Source organism: Takifugu rubripes, chromosome 21, assembly GCF_901000725.2.
Source record: "Takifugu rubripes chromosome 21, fTakRub1.2, whole genome shotgun sequence".
In the NCBI taxonomy this organism is placed as follows: Eukaryota; Metazoa; Chordata; class Actinopteri; order Tetraodontiformes; family Tetraodontidae; genus Takifugu; species Takifugu rubripes.
The window spans coordinates 12,130,262-12,151,652 of record NC_042305.1 but is presented as its reverse complement, the minus strand read 5'-3'; the positions used below and the strand labels follow the sequence as shown (position 1 = coordinate 12,151,652).

Sequence of the window (21,391 nt, the reverse complement as noted above, 5' to 3'; positions counted from 1 at the left end):
ATGTTTATTTGTAGGTCAAAACATTTACTGTGTTCTCTGTTAAATTGTTGTCTTGTCCATGTCATTATTCCTTTTGTATTGCAGTAACATGAAAATGTAGAAATATGCAAATTTGAGGATGGTCTCATTTGGTGACGTTTGAGACAGCCAATAGCAACCCTCCATATTGAGTTGGCAACACTGCCATCAAGTGAAGCTGATGTCAAACAAGGAAAATCATCACGAATATTGCGATTTGAGTTTGATAGAACTAGTTAGTTCGAGTTGGATACAGCTGATTACAATTAAGATTTTTTGTTTTTAATCCAAACTGAAAACTTACATTTCAACCAGTTACCCAGAGAATATGAGCGAGGTCAACATCCAGGTGGCGGTCCGCATCCGTCCTTTGCTTCCCAAAGAGCTTCTTCGCCACCATTGTGAGTGTGTAAAGGTGATTCCGGGTAGTGCCCAGGTGACTGTGAACCCAGACAGGCTTTTCACGTTCGACCACGCATTTGGACCTTCAGCCAGCCAGGATGAGGTTTACAGGGCCTGCATTCAGCCCATGGTGAGATCCCTGCTGGACGGGTACAACGCCACCGTGTTCTGTTATGGAGAGACCGGTTCTGGAAAGACCTACACCATCAGCGGGGGTGGCCAAGGTGAGTTTTACAGCACAGGTATGTGTGACAGGTGCTCTTTGAAAGGAAGAGTCATCACTTCTCCCCCATTGCTTCTCTTAGATGACGAGGGGGGGATTATTGAACACGTGGCTCGGGATGTGTTTGGTTATCTGGATGAGAAATTAAAAAGTAATGAAATTGATGTAGCCACGGTGCACATGTCCTACCTGGAACTGTACATGGAGGAAGTGCGAGACCTGCTGGACTTGCCAACTAATCAGAAAGGCCTCAATGTCAGAGACGACATTAATGGGAACACAGGTAATTAGCATTCCACTCTTAGTTTACAGCAAATAAAAAGTTATTTCCACCGTGGTGCAGTGGTGGCATGTTTGGCTATTAAAAAAGTAAATAATGTGTTTTAATCTGTGCATTTCAGTGGTTGTGGGAGCCAGGGAGAGTGCTGTCAACTCAGCAGAGGAGCTACTAAGTCTTGTTGAGATGAGCTCTGCCGCGCGACAAACCTGCACCACAAGGATGAACGACAAGTCAAGTCGTTCTCACACTGTTCTCACGATTCTGATCAACCAGCAATGCAACAACGACTCAAACACTCTCTGCTCTTCCAAGTTCTGCCTGGTCGACCTAGCAGGTTCTGAACGCGTTAAAAAGACGGGAAACACCGGAAAGCATTTCAAAGAGTCTATTCACATCAACACGGACCTACTGGCTGTTGGGAATGTCATCCGTGCCCTTTCTGATAGAGCTCTAAATTTCTGTGGCAAAACACGCAAGAGCACTTTCATACCATTTCGGGACGCTAAGATCACCCGTCTTCTCCGGGATTCCTTGGGAGGCACCTCTCACACACTGATGATGACATGCGTGAACCCCTCCAGCAACAGCTTAGCTGAGACTCTGAATGTGCTTTACTTTGCTTCCAAGGCTCGTCACATCCGCAACCATCCTGCCAAGCAGCCCATTCACACCGACCCAAAATACAATCAGAAACTTGCTAGGGCTCGGATAAGCGAACTTGAAAATGAAGTCAAGTTACTGAAGGAGGTAATAGAAGAGAAGCAGATGATGATAAAAGAAGTGGCTTTAGAAAACATCGGCAGTGAGGACCAGAGGGGGGGGGACATACATTTTAAACAAGGTGAACCACTGCAATACTGGATGCTCACGCAGGAAGCGGCAGCACTGCTGGCAAAGATCTCTAGTCCAAGTCCATCTTTCAAACAGGAGCTGCAGGATTGGCAGGAAAGATTGACAACCATCAACCACCAACATCCAGAGGATGGAGCAGACTTTTCACTTTCTGCATTAAAGCTTAAAGATGAACTCAATAAATGCAAGGTAATACACAACTGGATAAACCAGAATTCTTTCTTACGCAACAAGACAATAGGTCATGGTGAATACTGATGGGGGGTTTACAATAAAGATTAATAATCCTAATTATGGAGTATCTGTAAATAATTAAATGTAGTATTATTCCTAGTGAAGATTGCCATCAATGGAAAGTTTGGGGTTCAGTTTAAGAGCTAAATGTGTATCATAGTCCAGAAAATCAACAAAAAGACTTTACTTTGTATCTCAGGAAGCTCTCACTCTAAAGGAACAACAGAAGCAGCAAAAGGAGGCAGAAAACTGTCTGCTCAAAAGACAATTACAAATACTGCTTGAGGAGAATAAAACCTACCTTCAGGGCTCGGGGGAGGAAAGGAAATGCAGTCATTTAGAGGTGAGGAGGATGAACACGGATACTGAATGATACCCAATGTTCCCTGACACCCTCAACCCTCTGAAATATCTGCAATCCTTCAATCACCTTTAATCTCTTGATAGTTGTTGTTACACCATGTTTGTGCTTATTTTACAGACTGAACATTATTTGGAGCAGCAGATGTTAATCAGTCATCTTCGCAACAATCTTCTGCTGATCAAGGCCTCATCATTGGACGCAGGGACTTATGGGGCAACAGACAACAACTCTCAGAGTGTTTGCTTGAGACATGGTTGCAAATACGAGAATACAGGGAGGGTGGGTTATATATACATTTATATATATACACACACACACACACACACACATATATATATACACATACATACATACACACACACACACACATATATATATTTTTAAAAAACACCAGAAAAAACGCCCTCCTGGGCGGTGCCTCCTTCCTTCAGACTCGGGTCCTCTACCAGAGGCCTGGGAGTCTGAGGGTTCTGCGCAGGATCTTAGCTGTTCCTAGGACTGTGCTCTTCTGGAGAGAGATCTCTGATCTGGTTTCTGCTATCTGCTGGAGCCATCTACTCAGCTTGGGAGTTACTGCCCCTAGTGTCCCAATCACTACTGGGACCACTGTTTCCTTCATGGCCCACATTCTCTCCATCTCCTCCTTCAGCCCTTGGTACTTCTCCGGCTTCTCGTGCTCCTTTTTTCCTGATGTTGCTATCACTTGGGATTGCTACATCTATCACCACCACTGTCTTCTGGTGTTTATCCACCACCACTATGTCAGGCTGGTTGGCCACCACCATCTCGTCAGTCTGGATCTGGAAGTCCACAGGATCTTGGCCTGCTTGTTCTCCAGCACTTTCGGGGGTGTCTCCCACCTGGTCCCTGGGACCACCCGTCCATACTCAGTGCAGATGTTCCTGTAGACTATGCCAGCCACCTGGTTATGCCGCTCCATGTATGCCTTGCCTGCTAGCATCTTGCACCATGCTGTGATGTGCTGGACTGTCTCAGGGGCATCTCCACACAGTCTGCACCTGGTCTGATATGGTAGACCCTTATGGTTGACCCTGGTATGGTAGACCCTGGCCTCTATTGCTCTGGTGCTCAGGGCCTGTTCTTGTGCAGCCATGATTAGTGCCTCTGTGCTGTCTTTCAGTCTGGCCTTTGTCAGCCACTGGTATGTTTTCTCGATATCAGCCACTTCTTAAATTTGTCGGTGGTACATTCCATGCATGGGCTTGTCCTTCCATGCTAGGCCCTCAGGTTCCTCCTCCTTGGTGGGTTTTTGTTGCCTGAGGCATTCTCTCAGCAGTCGGTCAGTGGGACCATCTTCTTGATGTACTCTCGGAGGCTTGTTGTTTCCTCCTGGACAGTAGTTCGGACACTTACTAGTCCTCGGCCCCCTTCCTTTCGCTTTGTGTACAGCCTCAGGACACTGGACTTAGGGTGAAACCCTCCATGCATGGTGAGGAGCTTCCTGGTGGCTTGTATCTCTTCCAGTGGCCAGGGTATTATGCCAGCAGGGTATCTGATTACTGGCAGGGCGTAGGTGTTTATGGCCTGGATCTTATGCTTACCATTCAGCTGACTTTTCAGGACCTGTCTTAACCTCTGCAGGTATTTGGCTGTGGCTGACCTCCTAGCTGCCTCCTCGTGGTTACTATTTGCCTGCGGGATCCCCAGGTATTTGTAGCTGTCCTGCACATCTGTGATGTTCCCTTCAGGTAGTTCAACCCCATCAGTTGCGAAATGACATCCCGATGTCCTTGCTGTAGATCCTAGTGAGGTGAATCAGAGAGTCGATGTCACGCTCGTTCTCGGCATACAGCTTGATGTCATCCATGTAGAGGAGGTGGCTGACGGTTGTCTGGAAGAACTCTGTTAGTGTCCTGTTGATGTTATACAGCTTTAGGCACTCCAGTATCCATGTGTGCGGCATTGAGTCATAGGCTTTCTTGTAATCAATCCAGGCAGTGCACAGGTTGGTGTGCCGCATCCTACAGTCCTGGGCGATTGCCCTGTCGACCAGTAGCTGGTGTTTGGCACCTCTGGTGTTGTTCCCTATGGCTTTCTGTGCTCTGTTCATGTATTGATCCATGTGCCTGCTGATCTTAGCCGCTATGATGCCTGATAGGAGCTTCCATGTGGTGCTGAGGCAGGTTATGGGCCGGAAGTTGGACGGTACTGTGCCCTTCTGGGGGTCCTTCATTATGAGGACTGTCCGGCCCTGGGTTAGCCACTCTGGGTGGTCCCCTGATGTTAGCAGCTGGTTCACCTGTGCTGCCAGGCATTCATGGAGTGCAGTCAGCTTCTTAAGCCAGTAGGCGTGGATCTTATCGGGCCCTGGTGCTGTCTAGCTCTTCATTTTGGACACTCTTGTTTGGATGTCTGCTAAGGTGATGACTACTGGGTCTTGTTCTGGGAGTTGGCTGTGCTCAGCTTGTAGGTCTTGCAGCCATTGGGCAGTAGTGTTATGCGTTGCCTCTTTCTCCCAGATATTCTTCCAGTATTGTTCCCTCTCAGCCCTGGGGGGGTCTGTTGTCATCTTGTTGCCCTGCCATTGAGAGTAGACCTTTGCCGGGTTGATGGAGGACACCATATACAGTATATATATATATATATATATATATATATATATATATATATATATATATATATTTATTTATTTATTTATTTTTTACTTTTTTAATTTTTTTTCTGATTCTAATCTGAATTTATATGTGTAGGTTTGCTCCAGTCCCCCAGCCTATTCTCTGGAGAGAGTAATGGCAGACTTTAAAATGCGTGGTCATATCCTGCTGGCTGAGAATGAGAAAAAGGAGAATAACAACTCTTTGCTCACAAAGCAACAATCAGAGGACAGAGACAAGGATGAAGTAGAAGAAGACACAATTAATGGCAAAAGGGGGTTTAGGTAAAGGCTTTTAGAATTAGAGACAACTCACAACTTTTTAAAAACAAAATGGTAGCACTAAATTCAGTCAATTTTTTAAAAAATTAAACAATTTGTATTTATAAAATTGTATTTATTTATTTCTCCATTTTGTGATGTTATTACAGGACTGATCTGGACAAAACGTGGACCTGGCCCGAAAAGAATTCCACCTTAAATGACAGAACAGAGCCAACTTCTCATAGTATTACAATAAATCAACAAAGTACGTGAATCGTCATCTTGGCCAATGGAGGTTTGCTTACCTGTTGCTTCTGCCACATTCTAAGGTTTTAATTTATACTTTTCTCTCTGTGTGTTTTTCCCCTCTCAGGTACCGATTACATCGATACCAAGCAAGTCAGAGATAAGGAGAAATTAAAGGATGGTGAAACAAAAAAACAACTCAGAGATCTGTCTGTCATCGTGGGCATTAAAAAAGACCTTATCAAAGAGCTTGTCAAAACTGGTGTGTCTAGATTTTACATGATCTGTAACATATTTGACTTTGTCTAATTATCTGACTTTCCTTCTCTCTGACAGAAAAAGAGCTCAAAGCTTTGTTGAAACACAATAGGTACAGTAGAGAAAGTAGAGACGACGTGTTGCAAATACTGCTCATACACGGCCAACAAATCCAAGCTCAGGTCTATTCCAGCCTTCAGCACATGAAGAAGCAGAGAGCAGAGCTTCAGGCCAGGCTCAAACACATGGAAGAGACCAGCAATGACCACCAAACCACAAACCTGGTTGGATATTCCATTATTTAGTGAAACGGTCAACAGACATATGTTACACCTCAGGATTTGTATAAAATGCACAGACGAGATGATTTACTTGTTCTGACATCTTACAGTCAGTGAGAAAGATTAATTTATGCTGTATAACCAAAGTAGGATTCTGGGTCAAGAAATACAAAATGAATAAATTTTGTTGTTTTTAAAATTTCCCTATTTTGCTTATAGGTAAAGAGTACAGGAGATGATCTTGTGAATAAAAGCGGTCAACAGAAAACATCAATGGAAAAGGTAAAACATTCAGTACACAATGAGCTGTTCAGAGCAACAACCAGCACACCCATAGGTGATACGCCCTTTCACTTGATGTGGCAAGTCTGCAGCAGTGTGACGTTGCACAACATCCAATAGTTCAATTTTTAGTTTATTGTATCCTAAAAGACCTGGTCACACTGGCCAATTTGATGGAGGGATTAGTCTCCTTTGTTTTATTGAACTGGTAGCTGGTTAGCTGACTAAAAAGGCCCCGAATCAAGATTTAGAGCTGCTATGGTGTCGAGATCGATCATGTTAAATTTTCAAGTTGGTACGTGCTGTAATCTTTATGTTACAGGACCTTTGCTAAAAATAACCACTTTTCTTGTTTTCACCTGGCCCGGCCTGCCTGTGACTGTTACAGCTGCCTGAGAGCTGCTGGCTGGAGACGGAGGAAGAGCTGGAGCTCAGGAGGAGAGCAGAGCTGCAGAAGTTAAAGGATGAGCAGAAGAGAAGGGATGAGGTGCTCAAGCACAGGGAAGCCTGTGCACAACAGATAAACAAACTCGAGTTCAAGATGCTGCTGTCTAGTCAGGTGTGAACACACACACACACACACACACACACACTCGCATGGTTGTGCCTTAAATATAAGCATGAAAATCCATTCGTGAAGCTGGAGCCAGATAACAATGGTAACAGATTTTTCAGACTCTTGCAGAAGACCTGCGGCACGTGTCTATGAGTTTGGATTCTCTGGAAAGAAGTAGCATGGAGATGCAGAGGGGCGATTCCACCGCTGAGAGTCAAGAAGGAGAGAGACAGAGGCTGAAAATGAAAAAAGAGACTCTGGATGCTCAGCTGCAGGACGGCAGGGTGCTGAGTGTTGAGGTCAGAGCAAGGCAGAAATGTACTGTGGTGTGCCTCCTGGGCTTTGGTCCAAATTTGGCAAGTTTCCTTTAACATTCACACAGGAGGAGGAGTCACTGGTCCTGCTAGAGGAAGATTGTGAAGCTTTGGATGCAGCTCTGGAGTTTGAAAACATCTGTATACAAGAGAGGCAGAAGAGGATAAACACAAACTCCTCCTCAAATCAGTCACCAAACACTGAACCTGACCAGCTGACTGCTGTCATCAGGAAGATAAGGACACTTTCAGCCACAGAGGTTTCTGAACTACTCATCAAATATTTCAACAAAGTAAGATGCAGTTTATGGACACACATCAAAACACAACCTGTGGCCCAACCACACACAGGTTACAGTTGTGTATTTGGATCTATATTGTGCAGAGAAACAGTCTCTGTTCCCCCGTATTCACCCCTCTAGGTTGTTTGTCTTCGTGAGACATTGCAGAATTTGCACTTGCGCTGTGACGAGCTGGAACTCGTAGTTAGAGAGAAAGAGATGATGGTTAATAAGATGGACTCGAACAGACAGCGGCTGACTCTGGATGCAGACCGCCGGCTCACGCAGCTACAACGGGATCATCAATTCAACATCCAGCAATTATTGCAGAAACTTAGAGGTGAGGAAATGTACGTTCCCAGGTAAAGATGCTTGTTTCCTGGATCAAACTGTTCCTTTTTTATCCTGTTTTTGTGTATTTAGTGGGTGTTTCAGGAGAGGAACTGCAGGCTGGTGAAGAAAAGAGGAAATATTTGGAGAGAGAGCTCCTTTTTTATAAAAGCTCTGCTCTGGAGCTCAGAAGGAAACTCAAAGAGACTGGTGCTGACATGGCAAAATTTGCTAAAGACCAAGAACAACTACAAAACACAGAGTCAAGTACAAGAGAACAGGACCCTCTGGTGGATATGTAAGACAAATACATAAACAAAATAAATACTTGAAAATAGTGAGAAAACAGAAAAAAAAGAGGTGCACTGATTGTTGAGGCAAGAACACTAAACTGTCATCCGCAGAAAGACAACAAAGTGGAACTACTCACACGCTGAAGAAGTAAAGAGATGGCAGTAGTTGAGCTGCGGAGATGTGATACAGACATCTGCAGCAGAACTTGAGTTCTGCATTCACCACCACCAAAGCTAACCTGAAGATACCACTGAAGCAGCCCTGAAGAGTTCCGAGTCATTTGAGTTGTGAAAGTGCAGCAATTATTCTTCTTAGAAATAAAATGGCATTTATGCAAGTTTGCCTTTGCAAATCCAGACTTTTGAGTGTGTCTTGATGAGTAGACTGTGACTGTCACCACCTCACAATTGAAATCACTCAGTTTTTTTTATGCGCCGTCTACACTGTTGAAATTGCAGAAGTAGCAGCAGAAGCAGAAGCAGAAGCAGATTTATTGCCATTGTTCATGTAATACACAGTATTACACAAACTAGGAATTTGTCTTGGTGAGACGCTGCGACATTCAACATAAAGAAGACCACACTAGAATAAGATAAATAAAATAAAAATAAGACATATATACAGTATATACATAAATAGTAAGTGGTAAGAGGTAAGTGGTAAGTATTCCACTCTATGTGATAAAATAGTGATTTTTATTACAATAACTCCAGTGTGCGTTATTAATTTGACAGGATTTCTCCTTCCTGTTCTTAGCGTGAGCACATCTCCACCTAGTGGCAGAAAGTCATGTGTTTCTGAACTGGTTCAACACTGGACTGTATCTCCAGCGAAGCTCCGCTTAAATGAACTTCACCTTTAAACATTTGATCAGCCGCACCATAACACTACACAATATTTACAGTCATGTACTCAGAGAAAACCGGAAGTTGAAATTATGACACTATTAACACTCGCCGATCTCTTGCTAATTGTAGAATGCTTCGTTTGGGATAAAAAAAAATGCTACAGTTTAAATCTTACACTGCATGTATAAATATTCTCCGTGACGATTTTTATGAAGACCAATCGCCGCTCTATACTTTTTGGACCCAGCGGGCTCCTGTACTCCTGCCGATCGCTAGTAGCTAGTTAACGGTATCTCTTCGAACAGGTGAAAGTATTCCATGACAACTATTTTGTGAGGGCTACATTGTCGAGATAACTTAAGGACTGTGTTCAGACAAAAGAATCATATCAAGGTACATGCAATAAGATGTTTTCACTGTTACCCGTCGCTACTTTTGCACTTGTGTAGAAGCTAATAAACCGGCTTCTCCCGTACAGTAAAGCGAGCTAACTTGCTGTGTAGTGCTAGCTTGGTAATTGTAGTGTTAAATATGTTACTTTGCCCCGACTGCGGAATGCTCTTAAATAGCCACACAGTTCGTTGCATAATCTTGATAATAATTTGGTATTGTTCGTATCTGTAGGAGCTAAGACCAAAAGCTAACTCCAGTTACTGTTCTAACTGTTCTTATTTCGTTTTAGTCGTTTAGGGGTTTTTGCTTTTCACAATGGCATCATCTGCAACGATCACCGTCCCCACCACCGCCTCCCGCTTCGCCCTGCTTCAGATAGATTCTGATTCGGACTCTGACGCCTCCGATGTGGGGAAGACCAGCAGCTCCAAAGGCGGACGGGAGTCTGGTAAAGCCCGACACGGGAAGGCTGGAGCCTCCGGGGGTAAAGCGGGTCAGTGCAACGCTAAGAAAAGAGACAAGAAGAAGAAGAAGAAGGAGCAGCAGCAGACAGAGGCCAATGAGGTGGGTGGTAAATGCTTTCTACCCTCGCTCTTCCAGCACTTCATCATTAGGATGCATAATAGTGGGTGTTGTGCTGCAGCTTTGTTTGTTGTTTTTTAAATCTAAACTGAACATGAGTTGTTATGCATTCACAGCACACATCTTAGCTAATGGGCCTTCAACTTTGTTCATTTGAGCACATATTTTTATTAAAGGCACATCATACTAGGTAAATATTTATTTATTTATTTTTCAAATGAACATTGGTCATATTGTATTATTGAGGAGACATTCACCAAAAGACAATATATCAGGTCAGACTCGTTTGCCATCAGGTCATCGGAGGTCACAAGCCTCCAGTAATTACAACAAAAGATTTGTAGTACAAGGATGAGAGGGTTGTTTTTTTTTACAGGAAAAATAAAATAATTGTTCATCATTGTAAAATCATGGGTGTTTTACTGCCAGTTGCGCAATCTGGCCTTTAAGAAGATTCCTCCAAAGTCCTGCGCTCCACCTCCCTGCATGACGCTGTCTGGGATCGCCAGTGAACTCCTCAGTCCTGCATCCACAGACCCCAACATACCTTCAGAAGACTGGCAGCAGTGGAAGCAGAGGGATGAGCAGGTCAGAAGACAAGTCCATGTCAAAACCAGATTCAGTCATGTCCCGAGTCCACTTCGGATGCCAACACTGATAAAAGTATCTCATATAAAATGTGTTAATGCGCCATTCATGTGCTGTGGTATAGGTAAAGGTCTTCAAATCTACTGGTATGAAAATATAGGAGGTTTATTCTGAGCTAGAACAGCAAAAAGTAGTAAGTTAATAACAATTGCATGTTTTAATGTGGGGTGCTGCCTCAGAGCTATTGTGCTGCTGGAAGGGTGCTGTACATTTTTGGAATCCGAGCTTTATTGTCTTTTTGAGTAGCTTTGCTCAGCTAACAACAGCACATGTACTATAGCACCGTCTCCCTGCTTGTCTTAAGTGCACAACTGTTGCTGTCATGTTTAATCCAATGTTCTTTTCTTCTGTTTCCTTCTGTTTTGGTTCAGATAACCACGGACCTGTACGAGGCCGATTTGGAAAAGGCCTTGATTCTAAGTAAACTAGAGTTTGAACAACAGAAACAAGTAAATGAGCCACACACGTCTGTGATTGTTTTTGATGTGAACAATCGTCCGATCGACAAGTCTTGTCCAACCAAATAATTTGACGGTTTTTAAAATTTCTTTTCTTTTTTTTTTAGATCCCCAACACAAAAAATTCCTCGCCAAAGTCACGAGCAAAAGAGAGCGGAGGGAAAAAAGAGAAGAAGAAAAACCAGCAGGCAAAAGACAAAAAGACAGTTTCTCTGCAGGACTTCCAGTCTGAAGGTACTGGGAGAGCATCTTGACTCATTAAAGTGTCTTTACCAACTCTCCAACCAAACTTTACCATTACAATAATGTTCCTGTTGGATTATTTTCAGATCATTTGAACAAGAAACAAGAGAAAGAGGTGAGCTTCATAACACGCATCATAGTCTGTCTGAACTGTGTGTGGAGGGTAAACATGATAGCAATAATAGGATCCATCCCTTCTCTTTTAGGACACTCGGGCAGCTAATCTAGCATTGGGAATCGGGCAGGAGGAACGGTTTTTTAATAAACTGGAGGACGATGTCAGTCGGATTATCCAGCAGGAAAAGAGACGCGAGCAGTATGCTAACGACCACGGTCATGAAGTTAGCACTTCAGCAGAGCACGAAAGGGTGAGTTCATGTCCAGGGCAAAGTTCACCTGAAGGCTCAGAGGAACTTTTCATTTCACATTTGTGACACCTAATGCTCGATCTCTCCCAGCGTTCCTTCGCCAATGAACTTTTACGTTGACCTTTCTTCTTAGGACCCACGAGCGGAGCAGTTGAAGTACGAGTTGGAGAAGAAAGACAAAGAAATTGATAAGCTGAAGAAGATCATCTCGCAGTGGGAGGTTGGCAGTTACTTAAAGAAAGTCCTCCTAGAATCCAGGATATCACTAACATTTAATGAGTGCCCCCTTGACCCAGCATACACAATTACTGAAAATGTTATAAGAAAGCGTTCATAGCTTGAGGTATTTTGGTAAAAGGAAGACAAAAAAATAAATGCCAGCTGTGAGTAAACGTGTTTAATGCTTGTAATTCAGCTCTGACCACTAGAGGCCGCCAACTCCCATACTGGACCTTTAACACCTAAGTTAGAGAATGAGCAGCAAATAGACAGTCCAGAATATATCGAAGTCTCCTTTGCACATTTCTACCCTTTGATTTTTATGTTTTCATTTCCTCCTTTAATACGAGTTTTTACCTTTACCTCCGCTCTGCAGGAAAAGTACAAAGAGGTGAAAGCAAGAAATTCTCAGCTACTCAAGATGCTCCAACAAGGAGAGAGTGAGTTAAATATCTCCAAAATAATATAAGGGCTGTTGTTTTTTAGACATAGATCCTTGATGTGACTTCTGTTTGTTGTGTCCCATCTGTCAATCAGTGAAAGACAAAGCAGAAATTCTTCTACAGGTAGAAGAACTCCTACATATAAAAGAAGAGCTGTCCTCACAGGTGAGTCAGAGGTGACTACATGATCTGTTTGTTTTCTATGCATTGTATTATATCTGTAATGTTTTAAATCAGGTAACATTACTACATGGTGCACTTGAACAAGAAAGGTCTAAAGTCAAAGGTCTGCAGACAGAACAACCAAAACATCCGGTAAGAGTTGAAATAAAATTCCAGATTTATTCATCTAAAATTCCTCCATTGTGGTCAAAATAATCGTGTTTCTCAAATGCGGTTTCAAGCTTGCTAATGCAGCATTGAAATTAAGAATGTTTTTTTTCCTTGTAGGGAAACAAGAAAGGAAAAAAAGGGTCAGAGACGGATATATGAAGGAAAAGAGCCTGAAGGCTGGAAAAACTCAGTGTCCCTGTCTTTATATCCACGTCAGCATATAATGCATGCTCCCATGCTGACGCCTTCCTAGAGTAAACGTTTGACATAACCGGATGTGTCCCAGCAGAACAGCAGCGACACAAGTTCATGCTGAAATGGTTGTTTAGTGCGCGGTGCTGCCCCCTGCAGGCACGAGCCTGTCAGTGCTTTCCAGGTGTGACTGTGCCTACATGCCTGCCAAATAATTAACGGCGGGACCTTCTTTTTTTTCTCTCTCTGTCACTGTAAAGTCAAGAAAATAAATACTTTTTCAGTGAAAACAGTGGTTTTGTTTTTTTGTCGCGTCAGCGTCAATCCTCTGTACAATGTTACAGAAGTTTAAAAATAGACCTGGCTCTTAGCGTGGATGATTGCTGCATGTTTGGCCCACATCCCAGCGACATACCCTTGACTCCATTCTGGGCCCAGATGAACACCAACGTGGAATCACTGTCTGGAAAGTTCCGTGTTCCTATCTGGTGGGTGGGTGGAGACAGGAAAGATGTCACGATCAGAGAGGCGGGACAGCTTAAACCCCCATTTGTGGTATTTTGGAGACACAAATGGCAGTAATACAGCCGTACGAGTATTCTGGGTCATGGAGGCAGTTTGGGACATGGCTTTGGAATCAGGCTGCAGACCACCTCAGCCACATGCCTTGTTAACACAACCCTGTAATCTCACACAAATCCTTCAGACAGCTCGTGGCTTTCTTTGTGGTGCTGCTGAGCCACCCTTTGTTCTCGGGAAATCCTCAGCTGCAGGGGCAGATCAGACGGCAGAGCCCCGCCGTCCTGCAGCAGGTTTCTGTCCACTTGTGCTGAAACCGGCGTTGATCATGTGACTCCTTATTAATGCTGTTTGGATGATTACTTCTAATGGTGGCTATTTTGATATGTGGCAGCCCTGTTGAAGCCCAGTGTGTCACACACCCACCAGACCCAAAGCATTCTGGGTGCTGAGGCCCCTGCACTGATCACTGTGAGCATAAACACAGCAGCTGTGTCCCAGCCTAAAAATGACTCGCAGCATGTTTCGGTTCCTGGGCAGAAACAGCACTTTTCTGAAAAGTGCATGAAAGAAATCAGTGAATGTTTCATGAGTCACGACCACACGTCTGTCTTACAGGGCTGAATTCAGAACGCTGGTGCCGGCGCCGCCCCCCCACCCGAGCACAAAGTAAGTCGGTTCTCAACAGCCAATCAGGAAGTAAGCGCAGGGTTGCCACGGTGACAGGGCAGCAGCAGCTCATCCTACAGATGCTCCAGACACTGGCTAACGGGATATATGCGTGTTTCTCACATGACCTCAAACAGGGGAACTTACAGAACTGTTAATGCCTCCCTTATACTGTTCATTTACATTGCAACAAAAAACATATTCAAATCTTTATTAAAAATAATTTCATAATTCAATACATTTACATTTGATCCATAACAGATTTTCCCAGCTTCGTTTGTTGTCATGATCACAAGCATTACACCACACATTAAAAACAAACACAAACGTTCCCTGACCACAATAATCAGCTGCACCTCTTCACCGCTGCATGGAGAGCAGGGTTGTGGGGTCTCAATATTAAAAGGCTCAAAACGTCAGGAAGCCTCCCTCAATCGAGCACCATTAACAGGCAAACGTGCAGTTCACATCTTTTGGCCCCGTTTCTGTTCTCCGGTGGTTCCACTGGCCCTCCTTAGTTCCACCGCTGGTTTTTGTGTGCATGCAGGCACAAACAAGCGTCCTGTTTTAAATTTGTCTGTGTTCAAGTGTTGAACAGCCAATATAGCACAAGACGGGTCCTTCACAATCCGGTTGGGCGTACATAATTGACTTGACAACCAGCGTGTTCGTCTGCTGCTGCGGGACCGAAGTTGTTTAAATTTCCAGCTCCCGGGCGTGTGCGTGTGCATGTGCGTGTGCATGTGTGCCTCTTCATCTGGATGTGCAAGATATGAAAGTTGCCAAAGGGGAGGGTTTCTGGATTAGAAGCTTCTACATATTCGGGTTGAAGTTTGGAGATGAGTCACACTGCAGAAACGGCTTCCTGGTGGTGTGTAGAGGGTGGCGAGTGTGTTTGTGTTGTGGTGTCAGGACCATCTGGGCCCTCTGAAGTTGTTGGATCTTAACCTGAAGAGAATTTTGTCTGAGGAGCTAACACCTCCCTCCCAAGGTCGAGGATTAAATGAGATTCTTATGATGACTTGAGGCTTATAAGGTGCCTCTCAACTTCCATGGCGATGTCAGAAACGTTCCTACTGACGTCCAGCAGCAGCACGTTCTCCTCTTCCAACGGAGGCTCTAAATCATCAAATTGGGAACGCAGCAGGTCTGCTTTCATGTAATGTCCCTTGCGAGCCAAGACTCTCTGGTTGAGGAGTTCGAAGTCGCCATGTAGGAAGAGAAAATAGATGTGGGGAGAGTTGGGGGGCTGCGTAGCGTTGTCTGGACAGGAGGGCGCGAGAGCTCTGGAGCCATGGAGGAGGATCTGCCTGTACAGACGCTTCAGGGCAGAGCATGTCAGCAGCGCATCAGAGCCTGAGCGCATTTCGCTGAGAAACACACACGCAAATACGGTTAACGGCATTCTCCCGAGGTGTGCACTGAGGGGTCGCCAGTCTTCAGTTGGCGCACCTCACTCTCACCCTTGATACATCTGATCCCCTTCAGCTTTTACATGACTGAACACAATTACCTCTCAATGACTTCATGTAGTTTGAGGAGCCATGGCAACCTATCCTGAAAAGACAGACAGTTCATTACAATGAGCTGCGAAATTCCTGGCAATGTTCACCCGAGGGCAGCAGCTTGGGTTGGTGGTGGTGAGAGGGATGACGCAGGATCATAAATCTGTAATGCCCTCAAAGTAGTAAGTTAGCATTAATTCACTAAGCTGTCCATTAGAAGTGTCATGTTAAATTTATATATGAAAGAACATAGAATTGCTCAAAGCTGCCGTAGTACTGGATGTGATGATCCGATGATTCCAGGCTGCTGCTTCCACTGCCGATGCCTCTTCAAAGTGCTTTTAAACAAGTAAGACTTGGCACCGATGAAGCAGAATCCGGGTTTTGGTTGTGAGAAAAATATTTGGTCTCTTTCTGCCAACTCCAATACCGGAGGGAGAGGCAAATTTTGCAAAATTGCTTTTTTGTTTCTTCCTCAGTGTTATTAATATGGTGTCAATCTGTCAGTGTTAAATGTTCAAAACATGCCAAAGCTTTGGATAGAGCAGGTGCTATAATTCTGCCACAGAATGAGACTTTAATCATCAGACACCGCTCAAAGGTGCCAATCTCACTGCAAACATGCTAACTTTGGCAGTCAACCAGCCGGCCATTTGCAGGTCCCCCCTTTTCTTTTTACAGTCAGTATAAATGAGAGCAGCCACAGGTTGAACCAAGCGGTAGTAAATCCCTCAGCTCAACGTTGGCGCTTTGGCTCCGGTGAGGAGTTCCTTGCCTGCTGCTTTTACCATCTGCTCGAATGAAGCCTCACTGTGGCACTTGTTGAGTTCTGTCTGTGGCGTCAAGGCAATCATTTACATGACAGAAAGAATTGTTCTATAAATGACTGAGACACACACCTGGTCTGTCAGCGGTTCACCTTTAGACATCTTGTCAATATTTTCCTGTGGGTGAAAGTCGTCGCCTTCATGCAGGCGCCAGCCCAGCTGGAGGGAAGAGGCAGTAGGTAAGTCACGTGTGTCCAAACCTCACGGTATGGATGTGCTCAAGGTCGGGAAGAAACGTACCTTTTCTGACAGGCATGCACCTAAAGAGCTTCTTTAGAAGAGGGAAGCAGAGAAATACAACATTAGAAGCAAACTTACAACGAGTTAGTCATTTACAAACGTTTCCTCTTTTTCCACCTCTGCTTTCGAAGTGCACAATTATGACAATTGCCTGTCTTCGTAAAGCATCATTTTGCAAATAAACTAGTAAATTTTGTAAAACACCTTATCGCACATCTATAGCGCAAAATAGTTGTTTGTATTCACTTTGTACGTGTCGTGGACTATGCAGCGGTGCTGCTCAAATGTGCTGACACGTCCCTTTAAATACTTAAATACCGACATTATCGATGCACTTACTTGCCACAGCCTGAGACTCCCATTATAATGTAGAGCATTATGTCAGCGAACAGTTAAATATACAGTTAAACGCAAGTTCTGTTTCGCGAACATAAGCTAACCGTCGGCTAAACGCTAAAACGCTAACATGTTTTCAAGGCTCACGCGACCTGTTATTTTGAACCTGCGCACTTTCTGTAGCGCGAGACAAGATCATTCACTTCCGGTTGCGTGGGGCGTTCCGGTGACATCTGTAAATCTAAAGATATGGACTGGCATCGATTGTCATTATGTGTGCAACACATCTAGGCTTGTTACTATCGTCGGTGAAAGAATAAAATACAAAATATAAAAGGATATAACATTTATAAAATAGACTAAAAGCAGTCGGCTATAACACTGTGCCCAGTGTATCTACGACACCGTATATAATAAACATGTGCATTGAACGGAAACATCTTTGAACAAAGTTATGTTGTTATTATTGGTATCACTTTATATGCATATTGTCAATTAAAGTTAAAAAAGAAAACATTATTATTTTATATTTTATTTCAGTTTTAAAAACGGCTAAAACGGGGGGTGGGGTGAAAACGCACCTCCCTCCTGTAGGGAGACCAGTGGACAGGCAGGAGGCGTGTGAAGTCTCTCCCTCCTCCAGCTCTGTTGCATCCATCCATTCTCCTACCCATCCTTTCACGTCTCCATCCATTCATTGCCCCCCTAAAAAAAGAGACCCAAAAGAAAGACGCATACATGTGCGTGCGTGCGTGCGCCTATGCACGGATCCTGCGTGTTTCTGCTCTGGCTGTGCATCCGCTGACGCGAGGAGCTGAAACCGAATTAACACGAGGATGAAAATGCTCCGGTTCCGCAGCCCCAGCAATCGCTCCCTGGACCAGGAGGTCCTCTGCACGATCCGGTTACTGGACGACTCCGAGATCTCCTGCAGCATTCAGGTAGAGAAACACAGACGCGGGTCTTGAGCGCAAACAATCACGTGGATGCAGCAGACACGTTTCTGGTGGGTTAACAAATAATCCCAGTTAATTCTGATTAAAAGCACTCTCGCTGAATGCCAGCTGAACACATCGCGCCGTTTCTCTGCAGCTGCTGACAGATTGTTGTTTCCATCCATGTAATGTGTCATGTGAACTACGCAAGCGAGGTGTGACCTGCATGGAAAGAAGTTAGGCTGGACTTGGGTTAAAAAGCCAGAGCTCCAAGGGTGTGGTGATGATCCAGAGGATGATGGTGAAGGGGCTGATGCACAGAGGATAATTGGCTGCCCTAATCAATAAAATCAATTGAGTCTGATATTTCCACTGAAGCAGGAGGGTCATTTAGCTGCATCCTCATTATCTGACTCCACCAAACACAATTTAGAATAGTGTTTTTATTAGATTTTGTTCAGAAAAGAGAAGAAATAGACTGATATATATTGTACACGAGGAAATGATCTATCCAACTGAGCAGCGAACTGAATAAAGCACATAAGCATGCATATCTAAATACAGAAGACTGATGTATGCACTTTTATGTCTGATTAAAACACACAAACAGAATTTAGAACACCGCAGGCAAAAAAAACCCCAGCATAGGTCTGATCATGTAAGAGGACTAAATTATTCAGACAGTAACTTTAAAGCTGATTCAAAGAATTAAGTACTGGAGTTCTGTAAGATTTGAGGTTTATCACTGATTCACAGTCAGGATCCCCAACAAAGAACAAAAAAGTTCTGACTCTCGCTGACCCAGACACTGCCAGACTCTGATGGATTCTATAGGATAATGCAACACTACGCTCTACAAATATTATATTATGATATCAGAATTTGCTGCATCACAGTGGAAGTGAGATCAGAATCTTTAGAGGAGTTCTGCCGCCTCAGCCTCGTGGCCCGAGCCCGAGAACGCTCGCAGCGTGTCGAACTAACCTCGCTGCTGTTTTACCTGCTGCCAAATCAATCATTTACAGAAACAGCAGAAGGAGGAGGGAGGTTTGTTCTGCTTCTTTGTGTGATGTGTTCGTGTCTTGCAGTCTGCCTCTTTGAGAGTGCCAAAGTGTGTTAAACTCTGTGTTTCCATCTGAGTACATTCGGGGCTTGTCAAGCCCAAGATGGGTATGTGTGTGTGTGTGTGTGTGCGTCTGTGTGTGTGTGTGTGTGTGCGTCTGTGTGTGTGTGTGTGTGTGTGTGTGTGTGTGTGTGTGTGCGCACTATAAGGAAATGGACATTTATATTTCTAGCTGACTGATTTTCCAGGGCTTTCTTTAATGGTTTTGTGTTCCGGTGCTGAGCTGCTTCTTCCTACATATTTCATGACATTCTGCGCTCCTCATGTCAACAGTACTTCTCCTCTTTCCACCTTCCAGAGACTTCCATTTCTTACTTTAACTGTTTATGCTCCTCTCTTCTCCATCACTCTCTTAGTTTCGGCCTGTGCGGCTTTTGTCCCGAAGCGGAACACTTTGATGTGTTGAATGTGGTTCTTACTGTTGTGCAGTAAAAAACTAGAATCTCAAGTGAGGCTGATGGGACAAAAGCAGAGGATCATGGGTAAAAGACATTCCGGAGCCTTTGTCTGTCCTGCTTATGAAGATGTCCAGGAGTGTGGTTGAACTTGTTTATTATGTTAAATATAAATACTTTTATATGAACGTGATGCTTTTATCAGGTTCAGAGCCACGAAGTCATGATGACAGGCTGTTTTATGAGGTTTACCGAGACTCAGGCCAGTGGTGTGTGTGTGTGTGTGTGTGTGTGTGTGTGTGTGTGTGTGTGTGCGCGTGTGTGTGTGTGTGTGTGTGTGTGTGTGTAGCCCGCAGGGTTGACCACATTCAGCCTGCTGCTCCCGTGTTCAGTGGTAAATGTTACGTCTGACCTGCTGTAGGAGAGGCACATCCAGAGACCTCCTCCTCCTCCTCACAGCTCCTTCCATCCCTCCTTCTCCCCATGCCCCCTCTTTCTCCTCTCTTCTGTCCACTCTCTTGCTCCTCCTTCCCCCGTTCTCACTCTGTCCGCTCTTTATCACTCTATTTTTACCTCCCTCATCCGTATCTTCTTCCTCCTTCTCTGTGACACATCATGTATAATTAAGGGAGATCACTGTTCTTCATGAGGCAAACATCAGTCAGCTGTCAGAGATCTAGTGTACACCAACAGTGTGTGTGTGTGTGTGTGTGTGTGTGCGTGTGTGTGTGCGTTTACTTATATCAAAAATTGGGACATTTTTCAGAATACACACCAGTTGATTCTGGTCACCTTTGCAATTGGGGACAAAAATCACTGTCCCGATTTGGTTTTCATTATTTTTGTATTCTACAAGCTCCAACAAGCATTTCTGTCGAATTTTGGGCGAAGTCCCAAAAAATGACATATTTCCGTTTTTGAGTGTAAGTGTGTGTACCCCCCCACCACCACCCCCACCAAATCTGTGTGTAACCCCCTACTGGAAGTGTATATAACTACATCATGCAAATGTCCCCAATTTCACTATGAACTTTCTGATAAAAGTGTATCTCCTCTGCTCTTTAAACGTATCAGAACTAATCCGATATAATTATACAATAGAAGGCTTTATTGTTATTATACTTAATCAAATATGATTTACAGTTCCCACTTTTGGTCTGTCCTTTCAAAGAAATACAATAATACAGCTTAAAAATAATAAGGTTCGGCAATTAAGACATGTAGCAGGTAAAAAAGGCAAGGCTCAAAAGTTGGACATACATGGAGTTCCTCTCCATCAGCAAGGGTGAGCTCCTAAATGCAGAAGAGAGGAGGTAATACAAAGACTGAATACTGGACCCAGATTAGAGGGCAGGGGCCCCTGGGCATACATTTTTGGAGCCCTCTCCCACAAACGCACAAACACTTCTGGGTGTCTCCTAGATATCTGTCTCTCTCATCTTCTGTCTCTCTTTGATTTTTATAGTGTTAGAATATTTATATATTTATTTTGACTCATTTGATCATTCAGAAATATTATTGATTGTGATGGTCTTCAGTATTCCATGAATGTTAGTTCATGACACTTCTGTGCTAGTTTGGCCATAACTAACACCATGTTCGAACATAAGGTTGTTCATCGGTGCTCTTGGCACCATGACAGCCTGGGCCGTAGGTCAATGATTGACTTTATAGTCGTGTCAGCTGATGTGCGGCCATATGTTTTGGACACTCGGGTGAAGAGAGGAGCAGAGCTGTCAACTGATCACTACCTGGTGGTGAGTTGGATCAGGTGGGGGGGAAGCCACCGCGCGGACCTGGCAGGCCCAAACGCTTAGTGAGGGTCTGTTGGGAAAGCTTGGTGGAGGAACCCGTCAGGCTGGTCTTCAACTCCCACCTCCGACAGAGCTTTGATCGTGTTCCGAGGGCGGAATGGGCCATCTTCCGCTCCGCCATTGTCGAGGCGGCTGTCGCGAGCTATGGCTGCAAGGCCGCTGGTGCTGGTCGTGGCGGTAATCCCCGTACCCGATGGTGGACACCAGA

General features: G+C 44.3%; 4 protein-coding genes across 9 annotated transcripts in view; 3 read left to right on the top strand and 1 right to left on the bottom strand.

Annotated features, from left to right (window-relative positions):
* Positions 1 to 266: 266 nt before the first annotated feature.
* Positions 267 to 8,445, top strand: LOC101078719 (kinesin-like protein KIF27). 2 transcript variants are annotated; one of them, XM_029830280.1, is made up of 16 exons: positions 267 to 644; positions 726 to 926; positions 1,045 to 1,964; positions 2,209 to 2,352; positions 2,491 to 2,652; positions 5,085 to 5,272; positions 5,419 to 5,516; positions 5,625 to 5,759; positions 5,834 to 6,039; positions 6,256 to 6,318; positions 6,707 to 6,877; positions 6,985 to 7,173; positions 7,257 to 7,481; positions 7,611 to 7,809; positions 7,893 to 8,097; positions 8,204 to 8,444. In XM_029830280.1, exons 1-16 carry the CDS (start codon positions 347 to 349, stop codon positions 8,256 to 8,258), a joined length of 3,459 nt encoding a protein of 1,152 aa, XP_029686140.1. In that variant the 5' UTR covers positions 267 to 346; the 3' UTR covers positions 8,259 to 8,444. The 2 variants fall into 2 exon arrangements, with proteins under 2 accessions (XP_029686140.1, XP_029686141.1); XM_029830281.1 differs by having other exon boundaries at positions 269 to 644; positions 6,994 to 7,173; positions 8,204 to 8,445.
* Positions 8,446 to 9,175: 730 nt separating this feature from the next.
* Positions 9,176 to 13,110, top strand: gkap1 (G kinase anchoring protein 1). Of its 2 annotated transcripts, XM_011615567.2 has the most exons (12): positions 9,176 to 9,334; positions 9,624 to 9,898; positions 10,346 to 10,504; positions 10,936 to 11,013; positions 11,130 to 11,256; positions 11,352 to 11,380; positions 11,472 to 11,633; positions 11,767 to 11,853; positions 12,229 to 12,292; positions 12,390 to 12,460; positions 12,533 to 12,610; positions 12,746 to 13,110. In XM_011615567.2, exons 2-12 carry the CDS (start codon positions 9,650 to 9,652, stop codon positions 12,785 to 12,787), a joined length of 1,146 nt encoding a protein of 381 aa, XP_011613869.1. In that variant the 5' UTR covers positions 9,176 to 9,334; positions 9,624 to 9,649; the 3' UTR covers positions 12,788 to 13,110. The 2 variants fall into 2 exon arrangements, with proteins under 2 accessions (XP_011613869.1, XP_029685203.1); XM_029829343.1 differs by lacking the exon at positions 10,346 to 10,504.
* frmd3 (FERM domain containing 3) overlaps positions 9,408 to 21,391 on the top strand; it is a 43,582-nt gene continuing 31,598 nt past the window's right edge. For 2 of the 4 annotated variants that reach the window (XM_029829341.1, XM_029829342.1), the window contains exon 1: positions 17,473 to 17,857. In XM_029829341.1, the coding sequence (XP_029685201.1) occupies positions 17,753 to 17,857 (105 nt within the window). In that variant the 5' untranslated portion in view covers positions 17,473 to 17,752. Of the gene's footprint in view, positions 9,419 to 17,472; positions 17,858 to 21,391 lie in introns of those variants that run through there. The other 2 variants (XM_029829340.1, XM_011615637.2) reach the window with 2 other exon arrangements.
* On the bottom strand, positions 14,074 to 17,121 carry LOC101067809 (IDNK gluconokinase). The gene is made up of 5 exons (XM_003974782.3): positions 16,920 to 17,121; positions 16,581 to 16,611; positions 16,413 to 16,499; positions 15,522 to 15,565; positions 14,074 to 15,378 (listed from the first exon to the last, which is right to left on the bottom strand). Exons 1-5 carry the CDS (start codon positions 16,955 to 16,957, stop codon positions 15,021 to 15,023), a joined length of 558 nt encoding a protein of 185 aa, XP_003974831.1. The 5' UTR covers positions 16,958 to 17,121; the 3' UTR covers positions 14,074 to 15,020.